Source organism: Dendrobates tinctorius, unplaced genomic scaffold, assembly GCF_039654945.1.
Source record: "Dendrobates tinctorius isolate UK_male_01 unplaced genomic scaffold, ASM3965494v1 ptg000007l, whole genome shotgun sequence".
In the NCBI taxonomy this organism is placed as follows: domain Eukaryota; kingdom Metazoa; phylum Chordata; class Amphibia; order Anura; family Dendrobatidae; genus Dendrobates; species Dendrobates tinctorius.
Window position 1 is genome coordinate 3357651 of NW_027361675.1, and position 22848 is coordinate 3380498.

Consider the following 22848-nt stretch of genomic DNA (forward strand, 5'->3'; position numbering starts at 1 on the left):
GTCACAAATGCCATCTGCTTCTGGACAGTCTGCGCTACGTGGTTCCTCACAAAGGCCTAGGCAGGGGACTCTTTGTGAAGAGGATGAGGAGGAGTCAACGGAGGAGGAAGACATCTCTCCAGAGGAGGGAGGTACACAATGCTCTAGTCAGTATGTACAGCGAGGGTGGGGTGATGCCGAGCAGGCAGAGATGACGCCTCAAGCAGGGGACAGCGTTTCTTTGGCAGTTGGGAGTCTGCAGCACATGGTTGATTTCATGCTGCAGTGCCTGAGAAACGACCGCCGCATCGCCCACATTCTCAACACGGCTGATTATTGGGTGTACGCCCTCCTAGATCCTCGCTACCATGACAACTTACAAAGCCTCATACCACCGTTGAACCGGGAGCGTAAAATGCGGGAGTACCAAGACACACTGGTGCAGTCCATCATGTTCTCCATTCCACCTGACAGCAGTGCTGCTAGAGCTTTACAAAGCAGCTCTGTGCGTCGAGGCAGTGGAGGAAGCTCTGCACAAAGAGGGAGCAGAGGCAGCGCCTCAGCACAAGGCAAGACCAGTATGGCCCAAATGTGGCAAAGTTTTGTGTGTCTGCCACAAATGTCTACACCATCACAGACGGCTCCAGTCAGTAGGAAGTAATGTTTTCGTCAGATGGTGACAGACTACATGTCTTGCCCTGTCAGTGTACTCCCAGACAGCTCTTCCCCCTTCAAGTTTTGGGTCTCTAAGCTGGATTCATGGCCAGAGCTTAGCCAGTATGCATTGGAGGTGCTGGCTTGCCCTTGTGCCAGTGTATTATCGGAACGCGTCTTTAGTGCCGCAGGTCGTCTACTAACAGACCGTCGCACGCGACTATCCTCCGATAACGTTAACCGGCTTACCTTTCTGAAAATGAACAAGGCCTGGATCTCGCCAGAATTTGCCAGTCCTCTTCCAGTATAAATAATTGGTTGGCAACAGTATCCAGGTCTCCTGTTGTGTTCATGTTTCTACCACCTGAACCGTAATCCCTGGGCTTCAACACAGCCAGTTGTCGCTCAGAAGTGCCGTCTGCACAGAGAAAAACACTAGCTCCTGTGTTAGTGGGGTTCAGTAACGCCAGCTGCTCCCCTGCTGTGTGGACGGCAATGTCTCCTTCTCCCAACACATTGATAGTACTACTGATTTTTAACCGTGCTCCACTTAGGCCTCTGGCTCCACTGTCTCTAGTTTTTCCCCTGGCCTCCAACCCCACCAGTTTCTGCTCAGAAGTGGCATCTGCACAATCCACACTTGTTCCTGTGTTACTGGGGCTCAGTCACGTCAGTTGATCCCCTGATGTGTGTCTGGCAATGTCTCCTGCTCTGTCCACATTCCTGTGTTACACATTCCCATTACTAGCAGGAGACTGCCGTCCACACAGCAGGGGAGCAGCTGGCGTTACTGTCAATCTTTTTGAGAAGATTGTTGCTTGGAAGTGCCGTCTGCACAGAGAGAAACACATGCTCCAGTGTTAGTGGGGTTCAGTAATGTCAGCTGCTCCCCTGCTGTGTGGACGGCAATATCTCCTGCTTCCTCCACATTCACACTACTACTGATTTCACACTACTACTAGTACTGGGAATGTGGACAGAGCAGGAGACATTGCCGGACACACATCAAGGGAACAGCTGACGTTACTGAACCCCAGTAACACAGGAACAAGTGTTGATTGTGCAGACGCCACTTCTGAGCAGCAACTGGTGGGGTTGGAGGCCAGGGGAAATACTAGAGACAGAGTGGAGCCAGAGGCCTAGTTGGAGCACGTTTAAAATCAGTAGTAGTCTACAACAGATATTAAACTTGATGAAATTAGGCCTCAGCCTACACCCTGATTGACCCTGAGCTCCAACATCGTCAGTTGCTGCTCAAAAGTGTCTTTGGTACGAGTACTCCCTCCTCCTTCTGCTGCTACTCTGGGTTACAGCACCGTCAGCTGGTTCTCGGTTGTTCCATTGACTCTTGTAGCTTCTGCTACCCATCCGGGTTCCAGCATCGTCAGCTGGTTGTCGGCAGTGTCTTTGGCACGGGTACGCCCTCCTGCCCAGCCTGGCTCCAGCACGCCTGCTGTTTCCGGGTAGTGTCAACATCACTTTGCCTCCGACTCATTGTCCGGTCGTGCTGCGGTCGGGTTAGCCGAGTCTATGGTGCCTGCAGTTTAGGTGCTTCCTATGTGGGCTGCGGGTTCTGGTAATAAAGGCTGGTTGCGTAGTGCCAATAGGACAAGCACCCCCTGTAGGACTGTGGGTTTCGTTAACTGCGGCCTGCTCGCGGCCTTGCAACTTTGTTTATTATGGGTACCTTCTGCTACCCATCTGGGTTCCAGCACCGTCAGCTGGTTCTCGGCAGTGCCTTTGGCCGAGGTGCCTCCTTCTCAGTATCCGAGTTCCAGCAATGTCTGCTGGTCCTTGGTAGTGCTTTGTAGCACAGGTACCTCCTGCTTAGTAACCTTATTCCAGAACCTTCAGCTGGTCCACGGCTGTGCCATTGGCTCTTGTTCCTTTTGCTGCCACTCTGGGTTCCAGTACCGTCAGCTGGTTCTCGGTAGTTCCACTGACTCTTGTAGCTTCTGCTACCCATCCGGGTTCCAGCACCGTCAGCTGGTTCTCGGCAATGTCTTTGGCACGGGTACTCCCTCCTGCCCAGCCTGGTTCTAGCATGCCTGCTGTTTCCGGGTAGTGTCAGCGTAACTTTGCCACCGACTCGTTGTCCATTCGTGCTGCGGTCGGGTTAGCAGAGTCTATGGTGCCTGCAGTTTAGGTGCTTCCTATGTGGGCTGCGGGTTCTGGTAATAAAGGCTGGTTGCGTAGTGCCAATAGGACAAGCACCCCCTGTAGGCTCTTGCAGCTTCTGCTACCCATCTGGGTTCCAGCACCATCAGCTGGTTCTCGGCAGTGCCTTTGGCCTAGGTGCCTCCTTCTCGGTATTCGAGTTCCAGCAACATTTGCTGGTCTTTGGTAGTGCTATGTAGCACAGGTACCTCCTGCTTAGTAACTGTGTTCCAGCACTCTCAGCTGGTCCACGGTTGTGCCATTGGCTCTTGTTCCTTCTGCTGCCCCTCCGGGTTCCAGCACCGTCAGCTGGTCCTCGCTAGTTCCATTTGCTCTTGCAGCTTCTGCTACCCATCTGGGTTCCAGTACCGTCAGCTGGTTCTCAGCAGTTCCTCAGCCTTCTTGTACCTCCTGCTACTTTTCCAAGTTCGAGCTTGTGGAAATGGTTTTTGGCTCTCACTCTGGATCTCCCTGACGACGACCCTGAATACGGCGACCCTGAAGACCACACCGAAGAAGACCAAAAAGATGACCCTGAAGAAGATGACCAAGCGGACAAAGAACATGAAGACAACCACCAAGATGCAGAACAACAAGAGACAGAAGACCAAGAAGCAGAAAAACCAAAAGCAGAAGAACATTAAGCATAAGACTAAAAATCAGAGCAAATGATATTATCTAAATTATAAGCAGAAGAAGACTAAGCAGTGTATGGGGGTGAGTCCGTTCCTCCTCGTGGTGCCCCTGGAAAATGCCTGCTGCTGCAGGCCAAACTGAACGCGGACAAATCCTGTTGTAAATCTTTTGTGACAGGCAGAACGGAAGGTGTAATCTTCAAACTTTTATAGATAACAACTACAGGAATGCCTGTCACAAATAAGAATATATTGAAGAAGAAGAATAGGAAGAAGATGAAGAAGTAGAATATGAAGAAGAATAATAGTTGAATAAGAAGAATATGAAGAATGTAAAAAAAAAGAATAATAGGAAGAAGGTGAAGAAGAAGAAGATGAATAAGGTGAAGAAGAAGTTGATGAAAAAGATGATGCTGCTGAGGATGATGAAGGAGAAAGCGTGGAAGAAGTAAAAAAGAAGGTGAAGAGCATGGAAGTAGTGAAACATACATATCTGACAAGATATAAAAGAGGTTAACACAGTCAATATCTTTGTAAGGCCTCTTTCACACATCAGTTTTTCGCCGTCAGGCACGATCCGGTTTTTTTTTGTAAAACCGGATCCGGCGAAATGCAATGCCGGATCCAGTTTTTCCCCATAGACTTGCATTAGCGACGGATCGCGCCGGATGGCATTGCGTTTCATCCGTTTTTTGCCGGATCCGGCTACTTGTCTCATTCCGGCGTCTGGAAAAAACGGCTACTGTAACGTTTTTTGTCTCCGGCGAAAAAGCCAGAAGTGCTGGATCCGACGCTTCCGGCTTTTTGCCACAATGAAAGTCTATGGGTGCCGGAATGCGCCGGATCCAGAAAAAGACGGATCCAGCCACCGGATCCGTTTTTTTATGTCTGCGCATGCTCAGATCCAATTGGCCAGCCCCAAGGAAACAGATATAACCTGCTAGACGGATCCGGCAGAAAAATGGATCCGTTTCTACAGTTCTCCAAAATTTACACCGGATCCGTTTTTTCTAAAAATAGCCGGATCCTGCCTGACGGCAAAAAACTGATGTGTGAAAGTAGCCTAACTCCAAACGTCTTTAAAAAAAAAAAAATTCCTTCTATTCCATTTGATTGGGCTAAACCTCTATGGCTTTAATGTCTCCTAAACCTCCCACAAGACATTCTACATTATTATTAGTTGTTTTTCTTCATGTAGAATTAACCTACAAGGAAAGAAAGGGTTTTTTTAATTCCGATATTTCTGTCCCATTGACTTGAATGGGACTTCCGGGATCGGAATCGGAATCGGCGATACCCAATACTTTTTGGATATCGGCTGATCCAATCCGATCCGATATTTTTCAATGGTGGTATCCAGCGTCGGACTGGCCCACCGGAGAACCGGTGGATTCTCCGGTGGGCCCTGGCATCTGGTGGGCCCTGGCACCTGCTGGCATACAGGGCCAGCAGTTGCCTAGGGCCCCCGCTGCTCCAGGGGCCCCCAGCCAGTGGTGTGTCGCACACCATGCAGCTGCTATGGGGGCCCCTGCCAGCGGAGCAGCAGCGGGTGTCAGGAGGCAGGAGCCCCTGTCCCCGCTACTAAAGAGAAATGAATATTCACTGCGAAGCAGTGAATATCATTTCACAGTCTCCACCCCCAGAGGCCCCGCCCCAGCCCAGTAAGCCGCTCTGCATCAGGGCCGGCGCCGCCCTCAGTCCTCTTTGCTCCTGACTCACAGCCAGTGAGCGATGACATCACTACATCGCGCACCCGCTGTGTGTCTGGCAGAGGGGGCAGCTCCTGACACTGAAGCCGGGATCAGCGTGGGAGCGAGGAGGAGAGGTAAGTATTGTGTTGTTTTGGTTTTTTTTTATATCTCTCTCGCTCTCTCTATCTGTCTCTATCTATCTATCTATCTATCTATCTCTATATATATCTCTCTCTATCTCTCTTATATCTATCTATCTTTCTATCTCTATCTATTATCTATATCTATCTATCTCTATCTATCTCTATCTATTATCTATATCTATCTATTTCTATATCTATCTCTATCTATCGCTCTATCTTTATATCTATCTTTCTATCTCTACATCTATCTCTATATCTATCTCTCTATCTCTATATCTTTCTATATATCTCTATATCTATCTATTATGTCTATCTATCTCTATATCTATCTATCTTACTCTATCTATCTCTATATCTATTATCTATCTAGCTACCATCTATATCTATCTATCTTTATCTATATATATCTCTATCTAATATCTATATCTATCTATTTCTATACCTATCTATCTATTTATCTATCCGTTATCTATCTCTATATCTTTTCTCTGTATCTATCTATCTCTATATCTCTCGCTATCTATCGCTCTATCTCTATATCTATCTCTATATCTAGCTTTATATCTATATATATATCTATATCTATCTCTATATCTATCTCTATATCTATATCTATTTCTCTCTATATCTATCTCTATATCTCTCTCTATAGCTATCTATCTATATATCTCTATCTATCTCTATATCTATCTCTCTGTATATCTATCTATCGCTCTATCTCTATATCTATCTTTCTATCTCTATATCTATATATCTATCTATCTTTCTCTATCTATTTATCTCTATATCTTTTCTCTGTATCTATCTCTCTCTATATCTATATCTATCTCTATATATATCTATTATCTCTATATCTATATCTATTTCTCTCTATATCTCTCTCTATATCTATCTATCTATTTATCTCTATCTCTATATCTATCTCTCTGTATATCTATCTATCTTTCTATCTCTATATCTATCTCTATATCTATCTATCTTTCTCTATCTATCTATCTATATCTATCTCTATCTATCTATCTATCGCTCTATCTCTATATCTATCTTTCTATCTCTACATCTATCTCTATATCTATCTTTCTATCTATCTCTATATCTATCTATATCTATCTATTATGTCTATCTATCTAACTATCTCTATTATCTATATCTACCTAACTCTATATCTTTCTTTCTTACTCTATCTTTATATCTATCTGTTATCTCTATATTTATTATCTATCTTTATCTATCTATCTCTATCTATTATCTATATCTATATCTATCTCTCTATCTATTTATCGATCTCTGTATCTCTCTATATCTATCTCTATCTACCGCTCTCTCTATCTCTATCTATCTTTATATCTATATCTATCTATCTCTATATCTATCTATTATCTCTATATCTATCTATCTCTATATCTATCTCTATATCTATATCTGTTTCTCTCTATATCTATCTCTATATCTCTATCTATAGCTATCTATATATTATCTCTATATCTATCTATATATTATCTCTATAACTATCTATCTATCTCTGTATCTATCTATCTATCTATCTATCTGTTATCTCTATATCCATTTCTATCTCTATATCTATCTATCTCTATATCTATCTATCTCTATATCTATCTTTCTATCTAACACTATATCTCTATATCTATCTCTATATCTCATTATCTATCTCTATCTCTCTCTCTTTATCTATCTATCTATTGATCTATCCATCTATCTCTATATCTATCTCTATATCTATCTATTACATCTATCTATTATCTATATCTATCTATCCATCTATCTATCTAGCTATCTCTATCTATCTCTATATCTTTCTCTATATCTATCTATCTATCTTTCTAACTCTATATCTGTCTATCTCTATATCTATCTCTATATCTATCTTTCTATATCTATCTGTCTCTATATCTATCTATCTCTATCTATTATCTCTATATCTATCTATCTCTATATCTATTTTTATTTATAGCCATCTATCTATATATATTTATCTCTATATCTATCTATATATGTCTATATTATTAATATTATTATTATTATTATTATTATTATATCTGTATATCTCTATCTATTATCTATCTCTATCTATTATCTATCTCTATCTATATATCTATCTCTCTATATCTTTCTATCTATAGCTATGTATCTCTATATCTATCTATCCATTATCTATTTTCTATCTATCTCTATATCTATCTACCTATCGATCTATCTATCTATCTATATTTCTTTCTATATCTATCTTTATATCTATCTCTATCTATCTCTATCTATCTCTATGAATCTTTCTATCTATATCTATCCATTATCTACTTTCTATCCATTATCTACTATCTATCTCTATATCTATCTATTTCTACATCTATCTTTCTATCTATATCTATCTAACTCTATATCTATATATCTATATAGCATTATACCCTATGAGGGGGTGCATTATTCCCTATGAGGGGGGCAGTATTATACCCTATGAGGAGGCAGCATTATACCCTATGAGGAGGGCAGCATTATTCCCTATGAGGGGGGCAGTATTATACCCTATGAGGAGGCAGCATTATACCTTATGAGGAGGGCAGCATTATTCCCTATGAGGGGGGCAGTATTATACCCTATGAGGAGGGCAGCATTATTCCCTATGAGGGGGTGCATTATTCCCTATGAGGGGGGCAGTATTATACCCTATGAGGAGGCAGCATTATACCCTATGAGGAGGCAGCATTATACCCTATGAGGAGGGCAGCATTATTCCCTATGAGGGGGGCAGTATTATACCCTATGAGGAGGCAGCATTATACATTATGAGGAGGGCAGCATTATTCCCTATGAGGGGGGCAGTATTATACCCTATGAGGAGGCAGCATTATACCCTATGAGGGGGTGCATTATTCCCTATGAGGGGGGCAGTATTATACCCTATGAGGGGGCAGCATTATACCCTATGAGGAGGCAGCATTATTCCCTATGAGGGGGGCAGTATTATACCCTATGAGGAGGTGCATTATACCCTATGAGGGGGTGCATTATTCCCTATGAGGGGGGCAGTATTATACCCTATGAGGAGGGCAGCATTATTCCCTATGACGGGGTGCATTATTCCCTATGAGGGGGGCAGTATTATACCCTATGAGGGGGGCAGTATTATACCCTATGAGGGGGCAGCATTATACCCTATGAGGGGGTGCATTATTCCCTATGAGGGGGGCAGTATTATACCCTATGAGGGGGTGCATTATACCCTATGAGGGGGTGCATTAAACCCTATGAGGGGGTGCATTATTCCCTATGAGGGGGGCAGTATTATACCCTATGAGGGGGTGCATTATACCCTATGAGGGGGTGCATTATACCCTATGAGGGGGGCAGTATTATATTCTATGAGATGGCTGCATTATATTCTATGAGGGGTCTACATTATATTCTATGAGGGGGCTGCTTTATATTCTATGAGGGAGGCTACCCCAACTCCTGCTACATAATTAAGACATGTACAACCTTATATTATATGAGGATATTAGCGTGTTTTACCGCACAATTGGTGGTCTGGTATTTAACTCTATGCAGCTACATAGTGGGCCCCAAGAATGATTTTCTCTGGTGGGCCCAAGGTGTTCCAGTCCGACGCTGGTGGTATCGCTCAACACTAATTATAATGCATCACATCACATCACAACAACATGTGTCTTCAAGGGAGAATGTGGACAGTATGTCCATCTCCTTACACATCTGAAACCAATACAATTCTCAAAAAGATTGACAGCCATCATTGAAATCAATAATACTGTATGATGTCAACCACAAAACCTTTTTTTAAGAAAACTAATATCAGTCAATTTATTAGTTGTCACGTTTTGAAGTCCAATATCCAAGTTCCATGCTGTTTGAGCTAAGACAAAACTTGCTCTGCTCATCCCAGGGGAAACATTACAACATTATGGATGATTGATTGTAACATAACAGAAGTGACCTTACCTGAAAAAGTGACATTAAATCCCTCATAGGACATGGAAAAATCTGAGAGAAAGCGAAGCTGAGCTGTAAAGTTTCCATATAATCCAGCACTAATAGGAGTCGGTAGTCTTGAACCAGTGAGACGTTTTAGTGGCTGGCTGAAACTACCATTTTCTGTGATGAGCAGATAATCATGGCCGCTTTCCAAGTGAAAGGTGTGAAAGGTGAAGAATACACCTGAAGGGTGAGAATACAGTCATCAGCATAGATCAGGGCTCAGCAATTGCATTCCACCTCGTGATTAAGAAAAGATCTCCGCAAATAAGAAAGTCTACGTGATTTGACCCAGGAGTTAAAAATGATGGCTGGTATAGCAATAGTGTCTTAGACAGACTATTACATGATAGCATTAAATGATAAATGTCATTTTATTTCTCATGAATGATTAGTTTGTTCATTGAAATGGGATGATCTTTAAGACTGCTCATTATCGAGTACATTGGATGAAATATCACTCCTTTCAGTATAGAGGAACTCTTACAATTACCATAGGTTAAATTCATACATTATATTCAGTTTAACCATGTTATCTTTAAATCCTCTTTTACTGGCATATTACAATAACATATAATAAGATACAATATGATGCTTTAAACATATACCCATTCATAACTACTCAGACCCCCTCCAATTTTGTGCTCAATTTAGGAGGACTCATAGTGCCGGAATTGCAACTGAATTTGCAAATGTCCTTATGTTGAACTGTTCTTTGAAAAATTTAGTGTATGTGCTTCAAATATCCATCATAAGTACAAAAATGTATATAATAGTATATTATTCATGCTATATATAAAATGCATATAATAATAATAATAAATGTTATTTCTATAGCGCCGACATATTCCGCAGCACTTTACATTTCAGAGGTGATTTGTACAGACGATAGATATTACAGCATAACAATAATCACATAGATCATAACAGATACCAAGAGGAATGAGGGCCCTGCTCGCAAGCTTACAATCTATGAGGAAAAAGGTAGACATGAAAGGTGGGTGGTAACAGTTGCCCTGATTGAATGGACCAGCCATAATGTTAAGTGTGTAACAGTACAGACACAGAGGGATAATAGATGCATAAGGCATGTGGGAACATGATGCGGGGAACCTGGTTATGGTAAAACTTTTGGCTGTGCCACACAGGGATAGTTAGGTTAATGTGTTGTGGCGGTAGGCCAGTCTGCATAAATGCGTTTTTAGGGCACACTTAAAATTGTAGGGATTGGGGACTAATTGTATTGACCTGGGAAGTGCATTCCAAAGAATTGGCGCAGCACGTGTAAAGTCTTGGTGACGGGAGTGGGAGGTTCTGATTATTGAGGATGCTAACCTCAGGTCATCAGCAGAATGGAGGGCGCGGGTACGCTGGGATACTGAAACAACGGAGGAGATGTAGGGTGGTGCTGAGCCATGGAGAGCTTTGTGGGTGAGGGTAATAAGTTTATACTGAATTCTGGAGTGGATGGGTAGCCAGTGTAATGACTGGCACAAGGTAGAGGCATCGGTTTAACGATTGGTGAGGAATATGATCCTGGCTGCAGCATTCAAGACAGATTGGAGGGGGAGAGTTTGGTAAGAGGGAGACCGATTAGAAGAGAGTTACAATAGTCAAGACGAGAATGAATAAGAGAAACAGTAAGGCCTGTTTCACACCTCCGTTTTTGACCATGAGTCAAAATCGGCCGTTTTTGCAAAAAAAAACGGATCCGCCATTTTTTTTGGCGGATCCGTTTTTTTCCCCACTGACTTGCATTACCGGCGGATCTTGACGGATGGCCATCCGTTGGATCCGTTTTTTTGCAGATCCGTCAATTTTTTTGCGTCTGCTGAGATGCCTGGACGGACCATGTAACGTTTTTTCTACTGCAGGATCCGCATTTTTATAGAACGCATGCCCGGAGGAATGAAATCAGGAGGAAATTTAACCCTGAAATCATTTCTGGTGGACAGAGAAAAAAAATTCTCTCTCTCTCTCTCCCCTTCCCAGGCAGCGGTTTCTTTAAAATTCTTCATTCGGCGGATCCGTCAAAAAAACGGATCTGGTGGCATCCGTTCACATCAGTTAGGAACGGATGCACTTTCCGCCTTTTTGGCGGATTTTAACTGACACAAAAAACTCAAGTGTGAAACAGGCCTAAGAGTTTTTGCGGAGTCAAAAGTAAGAAAAGGTCGAATTCTAGAAATGTTTTTGAGGTGCTGATAGCAAGAGCGAGCCAGTGATCGGATGTGGGGGGCAAAGGAAAGCTCGGAGTCAAGTATGACCCCAAGACAGCAGGCATGTTGCTGGGGAGTAATAGTGGAACCACACACGGAAATGGCAAAGTCGGGTATAGGTACATTAGTAGGAGGAAACAAAAGGAGTTCAGTCTTTGACAGGTTCAGTTTCAGATATAGTGAGGACATGATGTTAGACACAGCGTTAAGACAATCGCTGGTGTTTTCTAGAAAGGCAGGCGTGATGTCAGGAGAAGAAGCGTATAATTGGGTGTCATCAGCAAAGAGATGGTACTGGAAACCAGATCTACTGATTGTTTGACCAATAGGGGCAGTGTACAAAGAGAAGAGGACGGGACTTAGGACAAGCAGGTGCCGTTACTACAGGTAATGAGTGGAAGACAGAGGAGCCTCTTAAAGAAGAAGTTGCAGATCTGGGAGAACCAGAAATCTTGCATGTTTTTAAGTGACCAAATACTTATTTTCCACCATAATTTGCAAAATAAATCTTGCCAAATCAGACAAGGTGATTTTCTGGATTTGTTTTCTCATTTTGACTCTCATAGTTGTGGTCTACCTATGATGTCAATTACAGGCCTCTCTCATCTTTTAAGAGGGAGAACTTGCGCAATTGGTGGCTGACTAAATACTTTTTTTCCCACTGTAGTCATAATTTGGTATGGCGACATGGACTGTAGAGATATCTAAGAGCCATTGAATGAAATTAGGATAGGCCATCAGTGAATGATTGCTGTAGTGAAGCATTCATAGTTTACCCAGGCACTACAACATACATACAAGTGACTGATGTGCTAGATACTAAGCCTATTCTAGTGAACGAGACTTTGTAGGACTAAGCTGCAAGACCATGACCGAAACATTCATAGTTACAGTAATATACAGTCAATGTTGTTGATACATTGACGACGTGTTTTAAAAGTAAATGGTAAGATTAGAAATCCCTGAAAATCCTCACAGTAAAGTAAGGATTTATGTGATATATATTTAAAAAAAAAAAACTAATTTATGATGAGCATAATGTTATTTTAATGTAGTTTTCATTCTTTCCTTTTCTGAAAGAAATCTGATGTATTATAAAGGTTTCCATTGACATAGCTAACAGAGTTTTCATCCACATTTTCCTAGTTTTGGATGATTATTAAACATACTAGTATCCATAAAAGTTTTTAGAGTATTAAGCTATGGATTCCGTTTGCCTTGTGTGCTTATTTTTTTAGAGGGTTATTTTTAAAGGTTTTTAAAATACCTTGTGGAAATAAACGTGCATGTCACTTCTTTGAAACAGAGCCTAATGAAATCAGTTCCAGACTAAACTTTGTCAAATCAAAAAGCTGCATAGAATGTTTATGTAAAATAACTCTTCTGGAACCCTTCAAAATCTCATCAAAAAAAGAAAACCGCCTCTTAAAACTCCCCAAAAATTTTCTCAAACACTTAAATCTCTTCAGAAGCTTGGGATTTCTGCTCCAAAAACTCAGCAAAAGTACTCAATTCTTGAATATAACTGTCAGGAATGGAATACATTTCTATCTTCTTCTGTGGCATAAATTATAATTTGGCTAATACGCTCTGCCATGTCTTCTCTTGCTGAGTTCTGACCACTTTATAAAACGTGGGTGGAGCTGTACAGGACTAAAAACATCAAACTTCACAATATTTTTGCGCAATTATGAGTTGCGAAAAAATTGCAACATTTCAGTTTCATGGCATAATTCATGAATCAGCAATTAAATGTTTATTGGTATAAGCTGGGAAACAGGAGAAAGAGATGTGACTTATTTCTCAAAATAGGGATGTGAACTATAAGCTCTTACCTTTCCCATGTGAAGTTTCTATAGTCCAAGTGCAGTTTAGATTATTAGGATAAAAATCAGGAAAACCTGGAGATAAGATTGTTCCACTTGATCCGTGGATATAACCTCCACAAAGAGCTGCAAAGAGAATACCATTTCAAATCAGTGACATATTTATGGGCTGAAGACTTATTAATATGAAATATATGTAATAAATAACAATTAAATTAATAGTATCTATCAATAATATACAGGCTATAAGGGCATTTGGATTTTTTTATTTTTGCCATTTTATACTACAATAGTCTATAATATATATTCCCTAGGAGAGGAAGAAATCCAGTTTCATCACTAAATTGTGCATTGCTTTCACAAAAACCTTAAACTGAAATGTTAAGGTTGTCAAGCTTCAGACTACAGCATATGCATCAATGCACAATTGTATGTCTTCATGTATACTTATATGTCATATCATACCTTCACAGCTGGGCAGGGGTCTGCTCCACTGGAAGTTCGGCTCACATTCCAGTGCTTGGTCATCACTGAGGGTGTAACCTGAATCACAGCTAAAAGTCACAAGGGCTCCAACGTAAAAGTCATTGCCATGTCGCTGACCATTGACTGGAATTCCTGGATCAAGGCAGTGATCTGACTGCAACTTTACAGCTGAAGGCATGAAAAAAAATCAATGAGATTTGTACCACCATCATCATTATTATCACACAAACGTGGTAGTATGTATGAATAGTCAATGGAAATCATAGCTAAAGGTATAACATATATACATAATGTCACAAATAGAACACTTTTGGCTGTATAAGTCAATCTTCCTTAGTCAAAACACATACTGTATATCACTTTCCTATGCTCTGCCTTGTTTTTAAGAGTGTGACAATGCTACTCATTTGGGAGAGATCAGAGGTATCACAGGAACTATTTATTTGCCCGGCACAAATGTTAGTGGTAAAATTTCATTCAAATAACTTGTGTTTATTTGTGAAAAAAATTGAAATTTGCCAAAAATTTAGAAAATTTCACAATTTTCCAAATTTGTATTTTTATGTCCTGTGAGAATCATGTGGGAATAGTGGATAAGGGCAGTTATATCTCGCCCAGATACCTTTCCTATGTGGCCTAGTCTGGTCAGTATCTCACCTGGTTACTAATGAATAATCGGAGGCGGATATAAAAGGATGCCAGGTGGTTGTGTGAGTGTCTCAGCCTGGGGACACAGAGAGCCTGTCTGTGTGAGAGACACACGTGAGTGAAAGCAGTGCCCACTGTAACTGTGGTTTGGCTGGACGGGAGAAGCCCGCCAGTTGGTAGTTAGGTTGTACCTTGTTTAGTTAGTGCCAGACAGGCAAGGATTTGTTTTATGTTTTTTTCCCTTTATGCATTGCTTTCACCTTTAATAAACCTGACCCAGTGTCAGTTATACCCAGACCCCGGCTGTGCACCTGTCAGGATTCGTACCGGGGTCTAGTCTGTGTTCCACAGCAAGTCTCGCTGCCTTACTGGCTGTGCCACACAACCAGTCTTAATATACAGTTTCTGATCAACTAGTTCTTTGTCGTTCATCGTTTTTCCTCCGTTCTGGTGATTGGCTGCTTCACTGTTTCCTGTGCTTATGTCCCGCCTTCTTCCTATTTAGCACTCCACAGGGCTTTCACTCCTTGCCGGTGATTCTTCTGTGGTACGGATTCCTGCCTTCCCTACCGCGCTGTCCGGTACTGCCTCTGACAGCCTCCCGGTCTCTCTTTCGTTGAGTACCTCTGGGACTCCAGCTTTCCGCTTTTGTCTTTGCTGAAAGCTTAGCATTTTTTGTGTTAGTTTGGGGTTTCGTGGTTTTACCCTTCAGGTTTATTCACTCTTTAGTTTCACTCTAGTAGCCCTCCTTGCTGCTGCTTGTCTCCCTTAGGTTGTCCTGCACTCATTCCACCCTCGGTTTACCCTCACTGTAGCTCCCTGCACTTACGCCGAGGTAGGGACCGCCGCCCAGTTGTCGCCCACCGGCTAGGGTGGGACCGGCAAGTAGGTAGGGTCAGTGGGGGGTGGAGTTCAGTGGCACCTTCTTCCCCCGCCGTGTGGTGGAATCATAACAGCACCTGAGTTTCATGCTGAACGCACATGACCTTTGACCCCAGCAAAGGCGATCCCGGAGTGTTTTATCACAGTCCTTAAATCACAGAGATATGGCACACAAAAAACTTAATAAATAACATTTCACATATGTTTACTTTACATCAGCACAATTTTGGAACCAAAATTTTTTTTGTTAGGAAGTTATAAGGGTTAAAATTTGACCAGTGATTTCTCATTTTTGCAACACCATTTTATTTTTATGGACCACATCACATTTGAAGTCACTTTGAGAGGTCTATATGATAGAAAATCCCCAAAAGTGACACCATTCTAAAAACTGCATCCCTCAAGGTGCTCAAAACCATATTCAAGAAGTTTATTAACCCTTCAGGTGCTTCACAGGAATTTTTTGAATGTTTAAAAAAAATGAACATTTAACTTTTTTTCACAAAAAAATTACTTCAGGTCCAATTTTTTTTATTTTACCAAGGGTAACAGGAGAAATTGGACACAAAAGTTATTGTGCAATTTCTCCTGAGTACGCTGATACCTGATATGTGGGGGGGGACCACTGTTTCGGTGCATGGCAGAGCTCAGAAGGGAAGGAGCGCCGCTTGACTTTTTCAATTCAAAATTGGCTGGAATTCAGATCGGACGCCATGTCATGTTTGGAGAGCCTCTGATGTACCTAAACAGTGGAAACCCCCACAAGTAACCCCCTTTTTATTTAAGTGGTGAAAAAAATCCAAAGTTTGTAACAAAAAAAAACAGATGCCATTTTCCTAGACACATAGTGTCTCCATTTTTCTTGATCTAGAGCAGGGTGATGGCTTATTTTCTATGTGCCAAGCTGATGTTTTTATTGATACCATTTTGGTGTAGATACGACCTTTTGATCGACCGTTATTGCATTGTAATATATTGATAGATCGGGTGATTCTGAACACGGCAATAACAAATATGTGTATTTTTAATTGTTTCATTTTGAATTAAGCAAATTGGGCTTGATTTAAACTTTTATACTTTTTTAATATATTTTTTAAAACTTTTTTTTTACTTTTTACTAGCTTCCACAGTCTACATGGGAGACTAGAAGCTGTGACCTTTCAATCACCTGTGCTACAAATAGCAGGGCTGCAGTCCTCCTGTGTGTAGCTAAAATAATCACCTGCTATGATCACCTGCTTCCTCAGACCCCAGGTTGTCATGCCAGCCCATTGTCGACGCACGGTTATGTGACCCAGGCGCTGATGGGTGGGGTTTGTGACGCGCTTCCGGCACGATCATATTAAATGTTGCTGTCAGAGATTGACATTGGCATTTACCATGATAACAGCTGTGGGTGGATCGCGATTCCACCTGCGACTGATAGGGGCACATGTCAGCTCATCGGGGGCCCGTAGCAAACAGGGGAAGGCGACCTTGGATGTACCTATACATGCCTGTGTATATGGATCCCTTGCTGTGACATTTTTTCTCTTTTTCATATAACCTCCTTGGGCATTTTGTATACCATTAGTATGGCCTTACATTTCCATGAGATTCTCTGAATATAAATGAGAAGGGATCAAGTCTACCTCAATATTATTACCTTATAGCATAATTTCATTTTTTTAGCCAGGAGTATTGTTTTAAAGACAAATGACACAGTACAAGTTGATAAAATATTATCTATCTGTGGAAACGACATAAAGGTATTTATAATAAACGATAAGAAATTGTATTTTCTTCTTTTTATTGGGTCCATGAAGCTTAATTTGTGCATATCACAAAGAGCTCCCGTACTATAGCCATGGAGAGATCTCCTTCATCATGTCATCATGATCAATCTCCAGATCATAGAAGTGTGTTGGATGTTGGAAGAGGACACCAGGTGTTGGACCCCAACCCATTTGATATTGATGACCTATTATGAATCATCAATATTTATGTCCGAGACTTTTGTTGATTGGGCCGATTCATTTATTATTAGTAATTTTAATTTACTTCTAGACAAACAACTCAGATTTTGTAAAAGCATAATGGCACATTACTAAAGCTGGTAAAAAGTTTCCTATATACAAGGGTAAGATACCATATATCTTTTTTGCTCCTGAAGCAAATCTACTTCTTGTATAATCATGGCTGGCAAGAGCTGTATATATTATGGGAAACTGAAGGTTGAAGATGATGAGGTATTATGATGGTCTTTCTTTATATCTAGGGGCTTTTATGAGCAGCTTCAGTATCTATAAAGTAATCTAGATATCAAGTAACTTAAAATCTTGGCTGGCAAGCAAGGAAAAGTCACATTTTCATACCAGATGTCTTGAAGCTAGGAAATACATTAATTAGATATTAGTATAGCTGCTGTCAGTGAGGATGTAGTCGTAACCGAAATGTTTTTAACTATTTTCTAGGGCAGGTCTTCACAAGGTTATCCCAAGGCAGAACACTTAGGCAGCACAGCAAGATTTAATTAAAAATTGCTGTTCACTTTCTAAAGAAATGTATTAGAGTGAGGCTGGTTTCACACTTGCGTTTTTTGCGCTGTTTTTAGTGCAAAAAAAGCATGCGTTTTTCCCCCCAATCTTTAACATGGGTGTGCATAGGTGCGCATACACATGCGTTTGTACGCGTTTGTACGCGCATGCGTTTTTTTTGTAGTGTGCGCTCGGGCGCACAAAATGCATCCTGTTGTTTTTTTTTGTGCGTCCGACTTGACCAAAAAAAACGCATGCGCACGCAATGCGTTTTTTTACAGCAAAACAACCATTATAGTCTATGGGTGTGCATACGTGTGCTTTGTAATGCGCACATATGCGCAAAAAACGCATGCGTTTTTTTTTTAAAACGCACGAAAACCCGCAAAAAAAGCACACAAATGCATGATGCGTTTTTCTCATGCGTTTGTGTGTGCAAAAAACGCGCAGCAAAAAAACGCAAGTGTGAAAGTAGCCTGACTTCCATCTTGTTAGGAATAATTATAGCAGTTTGTTCCTTTATAGTGTATACTACAAGACAAAAATATCTGTGACACTGAGCAAGAGATTCAAAGACTTTATCTATTTATATAGCTTTTCCAAAGCTGGGATAGACAGGAGATGGCCGCTTTGCAAGAACAGTATATGGCCCCCCATACGCGCCAATATCTCATCATCAAGTGCCCATTTATGTCTCTCTAACAATTTCCTAGCAATTATAAGCTATGACTTTCCTTATAGCTATGTTCTTTATATGCAATTTAACAGACAGCCAAAAACTTATTTCATGGTGTTACTGGGTCCCTTAACCAACCAGGTCCTTGTAAAGCTTATGCAAACAGTATGTCGTCGCCCAGTCTGAAGCACTAATGTTTAGCTCTTTGACTGACACAGAACTAATTTCTTTTATATATTTGGTTAAGCATTGGTGTTGAAAAAGGGTAAGGCTAACTTTCATGCAAAGAATGGTTTAACAAAACGGTCCTAATAATAATTGAACCCTTAATAGTACACATGGTATGTCAGTGTGCAATACAGTCATGGTTTCTATGTAAGGCTTACCACGCTAGGTTAGTGATCTAGAGTTTTTGACAAAAAACACCATAAACAAGGGTGAGTCAAAAACACTTCTGCACTCCAGTTATATTAATACTTCTGTTGGCTACATTGTTTTATCAGATCTTTCTCAAAGAGATTGCTGTCTCCATAATCTCTGCTCTCAATTCATTTGTGACTGTGGTGTGAGAAACAATGGCTGCCACAATCGTGATTTCCACAAAAGAAGAGCTTCATGTGGTCTAATGGTGTGTCTGATGCTTGTTTTTATCGAAGACTTCGTACACAGTATGGTCATAGTGTTTTGTTCTGAAGAAGTGTGTACAAATCTATAGAAACGTTCAAGAAAGTTCACCCAAATCCCAGCCATGAGGAAGGAAAAGGACGTCCGTCCGCGACTGACGACACCATTGGGCGTGCACTTGAACTGATTCTGTTGGATAGACGAGTGCCAGTGGATTATGTGGAAAATCAGCTCTACGAGGACAGAGATTCACAACTGATTAAAAAATGAAGACAGCTTGATGACATATGGACAAAGTGTGTTAAAAAGCAGAGAGAATGTTGAGAAATGATGCTTTTGTCTTTTCTGGAAGTTGATTAAAATAAAAGTGCAGATGATTTTTGACTCAGCCTCGGAGAGATAGACAGATTGATTATTTTGTCAGTACCGGAGCAGGAACAATACTAAATTATAGCTGGTGAGTTAATACAGCAACACATTTACATCCATAACTCTGTGCTTAGCAGAGAACAGACTGAAATGTGCCCACACTGTGAAGCAGAAGAGAATTCTGGGAAATAGTCACTTGGCAGCTCTCATTCAAAGCAAAGGAAAAAGAACCCAAATTAGGGCGAAATCAAAGCAGCTTTCTTATTCAATAATGCTGTTCAGAAGTCATTACTCCAGTTGTTATGGTAAAAGAAAATCAATAAAGATGATCAGACTGCAGAGTGCGGAACAGCTTCTAATAGATTTAAGCTCTCCAAACATCGAGCAACAGCCCAGCTAACACAATGACGCCAATTTCTCTATATTTGAGGGGTGCGCTGCCCTGCCTGCTGAGTTTACGGCTACACAAATGAACAATTCCTTAAAGTCTGATTTCCATATTTATTCTTTTCACTGGGTAAGGATAATTATTTTTAATGAAATAGAAGAAACTTGGTTCTTTTTTTTAATCTTCGATCAATAGAACAGACACAAAATCGGCAAAAGAGAAAATGTAGCAATTTGGAGCCAGGCTGAAATGTAGTTTTTTTTGTATAAGGCCAGGTTCACATAGCGTTAACCAGCCCTATCAACGCATAGCATTGACGGGCTGCGTTATGCTATACCGCTAGCGCTGATGATTCATCAGCGCTAGCGGTGACATGCTATGACCACTAGCGCTGATGAATCATCAGCGCTAGCTGTTCCGGAGCCTCAGACGCTGCAGCCCGCGTCCAAGGCTCCGTCAGTGCTTAATGGCACATCGCGAATGTGTGCCGCTTTACGGCATACTTCGCGATGCGCTAGTCAATGGGAGGCTATGGCAGCGTTAACAGACTGCCATAGCGCAGTGGGTACCCGGCCTTATAGTAAAATTGGTTTGCATATATATATATATATATATATTATATATATATATGTGGATATTGCGATCCAGCACGTAAATTTTACATAAAGATAAGGCTTACTTTCATAGCGAATTTGGAAGCCGACATCGGAGTGGCTCTTGTCAGTGCTGAAGAGGAGGTAGAGAAAATTGCTGGTGCTGATCAGGAACTGGGGAACCTGCGTGCCATCATAGACCCCAATCAATGGAGAAGAATAAGACTTTCCATCCCTCACCTCCAGTGTGTCATAATTTACTTCAGTCTTAAACCTGTAGGAACAAAATATAAGACAAAATTGCAAATTATAACAAGGTACGCGCATCCTCAAGAAAATCAAGTAAGGTTCCTGCTAGAAAAAATACAGTAGCCCTTGTCTCATAAATTTGATACGTGTAGTTACATTATAAATATAATTATCAAATAATAATAACTTTAGTAATACAAATGGCATGACAGAATGTATTAGAGCCATGGCTTGACATGCATAGTTAGGGATTTAAATTTTGTTCTTCTTAGCAAGACATACCAGATATGAGGGTGAGCCAAACATTTTCCCCACTTGGATTATATTACAACTTCTGTTGGCTGTACTGTATTATCAGCTCTTTCCTTAAGAGGTCTTTGTTTCCATAGTCTCTGCTTTGTAGGTTTGAACGTGTTATGTCAATTCATTTGGTTCTGTGTGAGAATTAATGGCTCCCACACTTGTAATTCGCATGAAAAAAGGGCAAGTAATTCATTTTTTTGTGATCTAACGGTTTATCTGGTACTTATATTTATGAACGACTTTGTGCACAGTATGGAGAAATTGTTTTGTTGGAAAGAAGAGCGTACGAATAGATAGAGAAGTTCAAGGAAGGTCACACAAGTGTCAGCCATGAAGAAGGAGCTGGACGCCCATCCATGACTGATGACAACATTGAAAGTGCACGTAAACCGATTCTGTGGGATAGATGAGTGACAGTGGATTATGCCGGAAATCAGCCCTACAAGAGCGAAAATTCACATCTGATGAAAACGCATTTTGGGCTCATAGCTTAGCCTAAAATTGAGTGAATTCAAAAGCTTGTTGACAAAGTCATATTTAGCGTCCGCATGTTTGAGATTTCTATAGCAATAAAAGCCTACTTAATTTATGGGTGCATGTTTCCAGAAGCATGAGCTGTTCATAAGTTTCATACTATACAGCACAACGTACTGGGCATTACAACGGCAGATTTACAATTTTCACTCAGCAACATCCATTGCTGCCTGTTTCTGGTAAACACCCATGGAGTCAATTCGCCACTACATCTGTAGATAAATTCCCAAAGATGTATAATTTCCAAAATGGGGTCACTTAAGGGGAATTCTTCTCTTCTAGCACACAGGGGCTCTGTATATGGAGTCCGCAAACTGTTCTAGGAAACTATGTGCTCCAGGAGGCAAATAGCACTTAGTCCCTCCCAAGTCTCGCTGTGTGGCTAAGCAGCACTGTACAGCCACATATGGAGTATTTTAATGTTCAGCAGAAATTGTGTGACAAATTTTGGTGCCATTTTTACCAATTTTCCCTTGTGAAAATGTAAAATCTGGGGCTAAAACTAAATTTTTGTCGTAAAAGTGTAATTATTTTTTCCTCATTGCCCAATGATATAAAATTATGTGACTTACCTGTGGTGTCAATATGATCAATGAACCCTTGGATAAATTCACTGAGAGGCATAATTTGTATAATGGGGTCACTTGTGGAGAGTTTCTGCTGTTTTGGCATATTAGGGGCTCCTCAAATGTGACATGCATCCACAATCTATTCCAGCCAAAATTGCACTCCTGAACTCAATTGGCACTCTGTCCCTTCATGTCATGTGTCCAAACAGTAGTATATATTTCTGTTTATCGGTGTACCCATTCTCTACGATCTGCAAACGACTTTTGACTAACATCCACACTTAACCATACCTCCCACTCCCGGGTCCAAGACATTTCCCAAGTAGTACCAATTCTTTGGAATGCTCTACGCCACAAAATTAGAACTAACCACAGTTTTGGACACACCCTAAAAGACACATCTGTTTTGAGCAGCCTACTATGTTACCTAATCGAAGTTTTTTTATATGTAGCCCTTTCAAAAATTTCTCTGAATATAATTCTTCATCAAACTCCATCACACCCAAGAGCACAACAAATACTGTCTGGTGACTTGCTCATGCAGCCTTTAGCTATCTCCCATTCCTTCAAGATGGCTGGATCATCATTGTAAGTAAACACCTGAACTTTGTGTCTCACATAACTAATTGTAGATTGTAAGCTCTGAAGAGCAGGGTCATCATTGTTTTCACTTTAATTATTGTATTATCTTTAGCTATGTTA

At 41.0% G+C, this 22848-nt stretch overlaps 1 protein-coding gene across 1 annotated transcript in view; it reads right to left on the reverse strand.

Annotated features, from left to right (window-relative positions):
• Window positions 1–22848, reverse strand: part of CSMD2 (CUB and Sushi multiple domains 2) — a 1542159-nt gene that overhangs the window by 359259 nt on the left and 1160052 nt on the right. Inside the window, exons 17-20 of the mRNA XM_073571899.1 lie at window positions 20578–20765; window positions 13775–13963; window positions 13319–13435; window positions 9232–9447 (exon numbers count right to left, since the gene is read on the reverse strand). Of these exons, the coding sequence (XP_073428000.1) occupies window positions 9232–9447; window positions 13319–13435; window positions 13775–13963; window positions 20578–20765 (710 nt within the window). The remainder of the gene's footprint in view (window positions 1–9231; window positions 9448–13318; window positions 13436–13774; window positions 13964–20577; window positions 20766–22848) is intronic.